Source organism: Ipomoea triloba, chromosome 10 (assembly GCF_003576645.1).
Source record: "Ipomoea triloba cultivar NCNSP0323 chromosome 10, ASM357664v1".
Taxonomy (NCBI): Eukaryota; Viridiplantae; Streptophyta; class Magnoliopsida; order Solanales; family Convolvulaceae; genus Ipomoea; species Ipomoea triloba.
Window position 1 is genome coordinate 1,518,356 of NC_044925.1, and position 6,381 is coordinate 1,524,736.

A 6,381-nucleotide genomic window follows, 5' to 3' on the forward strand; every position below is an offset into this window, starting at 1 on the left:
AGAAAACAAGCATGAGTTGAAGAAGAATTAAAGCACAAATACAAGATTTAGTACAATATAATCTTGAAATGCATACATACATTTTTTTATTTAACAGTGTACCTGATCTTACATATATGTCACAAACCAATTCAATTATATTAAAGACACTAAATCCCATAAACAAATTCAGATTTGTGAAATTTCTCTTCAGTAAATGCATCAATTCTTTTGATAGCCTCATTATTGAATCCCCAATCTTAAAGGCCTCTATGTCTCAGCCCAACAGAGTATCTGGGAAGATGTAAATTATGGTAATTCAGCTAAACCTAAATCTTTGGCCTGAGATTTCTAGAGAAATAGTTTAGAAGTTGATGAAGAAAACAAGCATGAATTGAAGAAGAAATAAAGCACAAATACAATATTTAGTACAATATAATCTTGAAATGCATACATACATTTTTATATTTAAAGGTGTTCTTAAATCATACATATATGTCACAAACCAATTCAATTAAAGACACTAAATCCCATAAACAAATCCAGATTTGTGAAACTTCTCCTCAGTAAATGCATCAATTCTTTTGATAGCCTCATCACTGAAGTAATTTGTATGGTCACCCACCTTTGCTTGTCTAAAAAATGAATTATAAGGAGTTGGAAACCAATCAAGACAATCCTCAGACTTGTTCACCTCATGATTCTTCAAAACCTCAATGCTACAGCATTTAACTATCTCCTCCACTTCCTTATCGTCCTCCTCGGCAAAAGGGCAACCTAAAAACTCAGCCAATCTTTTAAGGTGACTTTTCGTATCATCCTTTAACTCTTCATATGTAATAAAGAAGAATTTACTAGGATTCTTCAAACTTGCCATTCTGTACCCGAATACATGCTCGTAGTAAGGTCCGTAAGGGACAGTCCCACGAAGAAATTTCTCCACGGCGTCTTCCAACTCCCATGGCGCTTCCTCGCCCATCTTCCACTTATTGACGAAATGCCAGAGAGAATTTAAGGTGTCCTTTGGGTTCCTGGCAACATAAACCACACGACAGCCCGAGGATTCCAAGGTTTTGCCAAGCAGTTGGTAAGGGATATGGGTACTGAAAAGTCTAGTGGTATCCTCGGACGACAGGTGAGTTGATGATTCCGATGATTCTTGATGATGATCTCCGTAGACTTGAACTTCTAGATAAGGTACGAGGTTGTGGGGGTTGTTGTTGACCAGAGAATCAAGAGAGGAGCGATTGATGATGGAGTAAAGAAGAGATTTGAGCCATGTGGTGCCGGTTTTAGGAAATGAACTCAAGATTACGTCGCTGGGACGTGGGTTGAACTCGGCGAGCACTCGGTGAACTCCGGGGATAAAAAAAGGCATGAACCAGAAGCCATTGATCAGCTCTAAATGTTTGTCTCCCCACCATTTCTCTTCTTCTGAGTTAATATTGCTGTTCTCCATAATCGAGATTAATTGATGACTAATAATTCAAAGCTATTTTAATATTTATAGTGGTTTGGTACTTTGGTTTGAAGAGAGAGATAAATTATCCTGATTCGACGACAACACATCAAGTGATCCTTATCGTGTAGCGCTGCTGCCATCCACCAAATTAAACTAAGCTACCTAACATCACTGTCTCGCATGCCAAGGAACAGAGATATAACAATAATGGTGTAGATTTGACATGATTTGAACAAAATTGTGTAGATTCAAAATAGACAATTTTGTGCAAAATACTAATGTCATTATCTTTTTTTTTTTTTTTTAAAGTATTTGAAAAGAAGGTAATTACACTATATTCTTTATTTTATTTTTTTACCAAAATTTTCCATAAAGTTTTAGGAAAAAAGTAATCATATAAACAAAAATTTAAAAATTTAAATAGTTACACTGCTGGAAAAATAATATTTCCGTCCACTTTTCCGACCAACCAGAAAAGTGGATGGTAAATTAGTTTAAAAAAAAAAAATTATTGACCACCTTAGAGGGTGGTCGGAATGTGGTCGGTATTTCCGACCATTCTTAATGGTGGTCGGAAATGTTATGATCATTATTTTTTAATTGAGTAAATACCAGCGGAGGTTCTCTGACTTTGGTGTCATCGCCACTTTTAGTCCTCAACTTTTAAATTTACCATTCATAGTCCTCTTACTTTCGGTTTTTAGCCACTTATGATATTTCCTTTAAATTAGGCTGTTATGTCAAGGATAGAATTGTCCTTTCACAATTATTTTTTTTGGTTGAAAATTTCTTTCACAATTGTTGAGGTTGTTATTTTACTTTTGGACTTCATCCTCATCAGCATCTGGAAGAAACCCATTCCCAAGTCCCAACCAGTAACCACCATAATTTGATGATTTGATCCAACCCTCCAAATAGAATGTTTTCAGACTTAGTCCATCACTATTTCCTCTATGAATTGAATTTTAGTTTTGGAAAGGACCTATGGATTTCTAAAAGTCTGAGCATGGCGGAGGAACACAACTACCCGAAAGTCACCGCCCATGCGCCAACTATTACAGCTTTTTCGAAAGCCCCGCGACGTAGAATTACTGCTCCAAATGCTACCGGGACATCTGCCTCAAGGGCTCCCAATCGAAACCCAATACTCCGGTGGATTCCATGTTCGCCACGTATGGCGTCAGCACCGTTAGAGAATTTGAAGGGAAGAATGGTCGCGGCGCCGGTGCAGTAACAACCACAAACAGTCAATGAATCGATGCTCGAATTGCCGGAAGAAGGTTGGGTTGACTAGATTTCGGTGTTGGTGCGGGGTCATTTTCTGTGGGGTTCACAAATACCCCGAGACTCACGGAAGGACCATAAGTGGTTAGAAACCAAAAGTAAGAGGATTAGGGGTAGATTTAAAAGTTGAGGACTAAAAGTGGCGGTGCCATCAAAGTCGGAGGACCTTCGTCGGGTATTTACTCTTTTTTAATTTGTCAGATTTGACGATTTCCGACCACCATTGGTGGTCGGAAATAAGATTATATTATATATATATATAATCCCTCCATCTTTCCACAGACAAATCTTCAAACTCTTTTTTACCCCAACCTATCGCGCTAATGCTAAACCTACGGAGTCAGTGATCTCCATCCTCAACCGATTTGTACACTGATAAAGTGATCTCCATCCTCAACCAAGTCATTGCCATCTTCAATCTAAAGCTATGGAGTTAGACATCCACATCTTCAACCGAAAGGTATCACCATTTTAGTCTTAATATCCATGCATCCTTTTTTTCCTTTTTTCCTTTGGCAGATCTATAAAATTTAATTTGCTGAGCAGAGTTTAGATCCAGAGTTGAGAGCATCATTTTTTAGCCCTAGACTTATGGAGGTAGTGAGCCAAATGTTTTCTGATTTAAGATCTTATCGAATTGACGTTTGATAATCTAGTGGGATTTAACCTTTTGCTTTTCCACACTCATTCTTTGGACATGCTTCTTCAATCTCCCATTGGTTGTCATTTTGCTTGCAGTAAAGTGACTATTTATTTTGTGATTAATTTTCAATTCAAGTAATTCCATTCCACAGGCTTAAGGACAGGAAATCAAGTTTAACCTCTTGTTTCCTGCTAACTCACTTGTTAATGCACATAATTTGCAATGCAGCTGTTGAAATGTCTACTAAATAGTGTTTTTAATTTGCTACAGTAACAATTGTTTTAAGAAGAATATAGTTATGGCAACTTTTTGCTATTTTGCGATGTTGGTGTTTGGATCCAACTGAGTTAGTATTGAGCATCGAGTCACTCTACTACTTGTACTAATCATAATTCATGTGGAAGGCAATAACCACGCCCATAGTTAAGATATCAGAATTTCTTAGTTTATTAGGCCATTATTGTATTATTAATGAAGAAATCTTGCCCTATTTGTTCCAGATATACTGCACATTTTCTCATACTTGTCTAGGGATCTGAACTTTCTCGAGCACACAAGTAACATTGGTTCGAAGGAGTGAGCACATTACTAATTTACTGAATTTTGTGATCGTTACATATTTTCAGCAGTTAAAATGGATTTTTGTTCTCACCGTGGACATTAGTAACTCTGAAATACCTTGTACAAGTTTTGCAGGTATCATCGGGCGAGGCCTATAATCATAGATCCTGGCTTATATCATTCTAAGAAATCTGGTGTATTTTGGGCCAAGGAGACGAGGTCATTGCCTGCTTCTTTTATGCTCTTCATGGGTACTTACTATTTTCTTCGACTCCTCCTTGATCAGATCTTCTAAATTGTGGGCGAGATGTAGCTTTTAATTGCCTTTTCCACATACTATTAATTAGATCGTTATTAGTCGATATCTTGCAAGAACTGGTTTTGGATTTAAGATATGATATGTAGCTCCTATCTGGTTTGGTTTGGTTTGGTGTTTTGTGTTAGAAGGAAATAGGAGAGCATATTGAGGAAAAAGTAAGATAGCTTCAGAACTCTACAGAATTACATAATCATTTGGGAGAAAAGACCCAAAGACTCAATTTTTGAGTCTTGCAAATATTAAATCTTTCTTTGTGTGTATTTTAATTTTCTTGTTTCTATTAATGTAAGATTTCAACTCTTACTGCCTAGTGCCTAAGAAATCAAATCCCTTCAACTTTCAGGGGAAAAAACAGCTACACAAATTTTATTTTTAGCAATCAAAATCAAATCTCTATAGCTTGCTGATGCTGTTCCCTTTTGTCATTAACTCATTATATTTTTAATTAATACAATTTTGTTTCTTATACATAAATTGCACCATGTTTAATATCTATTGGAGGCATAAACATTCTGTGTGTTAGATTACTTACATTGATAATTCTGCAAAGAGTTTATTACCAAAATGGTCCCTCGACTATTGCGAAATTACCAATTTGGTCCTCAACAATTTTTCTTGACCAATTAAGTCCCTCGACTTTGAAAAATTTAACCAATTTGGTCCTCCATTTATTTTTCTGTTAAACATCCGTTAAATCAGGATCAAATTGGTAATTTTGCTATAGTCAAGCGACCAAATTGGTAATTAATTTTTGGGATAAAATACAAATAAGTCATCGTACTATTTGGAAACAAGCAATTAGGCCATCCAACTCAAATAAACCATTGAACTCAAAAAATAAAGCAATTGAGCGACTAAAACCGAAAAAAAAAGAGCAATTAACCCATTTTAAAAATTTCTGGCGACAAATTTCGGCACCGACAATCATTTCCAGTGGTCGCCGCCGGTCGCCATTTCTGGCGAGGGCGACCAAAACCCTCGCTGGGAAGGCGAGGTCGTCTTCCCCAAGAGAAGGCGACCAGAAACCGCCGGTTGTCGAAAATGGTCGTCGGTGTCGAAATTTGTCACCGAAAATTTTAAAAATGGGTTAATTGCTTTTTTTTTTTTTGGGGTTGCAGTGGCTCAATTGCTTTATTTTTCTGAGTTCAATGCCTTATTTGGGGGTTATTTGAGTTGGATGACCTAATTACTTATTCCCAAATAGTACGATGGCTTTATTGTAATTTATCCCTTAATTTTTCACTTAAATGGTCCCCTGACTATAACAAAATTACCAATTTGGTCCTGATTTAACGGATATTAACGGAAAAATAAACAGAGGACTAAATTGGTTAAATTTTTCAAAGTCGAGGGACTTAATTAGGTACGAAAAATTGTCGAGGACCAAATTGGTAATTTCGCAATAGACGAGGGACCATTTGGGTAATAAACTTTCAAGAAATTGTTGATGCATATGGGTGAGTTTCATTGGAGGGAATTTCACGTGTAATTTATATTTTAGTGATGAGAACAAAAATGCTTCACATTTAGTAATTAGCTTTGTATAGAGAAGCAATTTTCTTTCAATTGCAACTCCATTAATCTCATTTCTTAACACTGACAGTCAAGCATTATTTTTAGTTGTCTATATTATTTAATTTTTACAAACTGATGTGATAGCAGTCTAGCAACTATAGTGTTACATTAGTTTTATTTATCTGATTACATATTGATTCTACACTCATAATATCATTTTATTTGATTACAGAGTGTGAACTTATTACATATTATTTGGTTTTTAGTAATAATAATATAATTAATAAAACAAATTAAGTCAATTAAATATGTGTATATAATAATAAGAAGAAATCATACCCTATATATCTATATAACTGCAAATCAATCAATATATAATTATATATGTACGTTAGGCAATTAGGAATTATTATAATTATATAATATAATTAGGAAAATTGTAATATATATATATATATATATATATATATATATAGAAGTTGGCTCATATGCGGACTGTAGTTTAGATGCGGTCGTGTGGCCTAATCAGCACCGTCCAATTTCATTAATCTTACTGAAATTCGCGTATGTTTAAGTGGGGTTATTATGGTAATTTTAGTATTTATATTACATGATTGG

General features: G+C 35.3%; 1 protein-coding gene and 1 long non-coding RNA gene across 2 annotated transcripts; one reads left to right on the plus strand and one right to left on the minus strand.

The window, feature by feature from the left end:
* Positions 1 to 354: 354 nt before the first annotated feature.
* On the minus strand, positions 355 to 1,489 carry LOC116032041 (cytosolic sulfotransferase 17-like). The gene has a single exon (XM_031274429.1). The coding sequence runs from the start codon at positions 1,436 to 1,438 to the stop codon at positions 503 to 505; it is 936 nt and encodes a 311-aa protein (XP_031130289.1). The 5' UTR covers positions 1,439 to 1,489; the 3' UTR covers positions 355 to 502.
* A 798-nt stretch (positions 1,490 to 2,287) lies between these two features.
* Positions 2,288 to 4,508, plus strand: LOC116031613. Its single transcript, XR_004100625.1, has 4 exons — positions 2,288 to 2,900; positions 3,008 to 3,185; positions 3,869 to 3,944; positions 4,065 to 4,508. It is a non-coding gene; the product is annotated as an uncharacterized LOC116031613 (long non-coding RNA).
* Positions 4,509 to 6,381: the final 1,873 nt, after the last annotated feature.

Excerpts from the sequence above, each read along its gene's own strand:
- LOC116032041 (XM_031274429.1), bottom strand. The coding sequence starts at position 1,438 with ATGGAGAACAGCAATATTAACTCAGAAGAAGAGAAATGGTGGGGAGAC.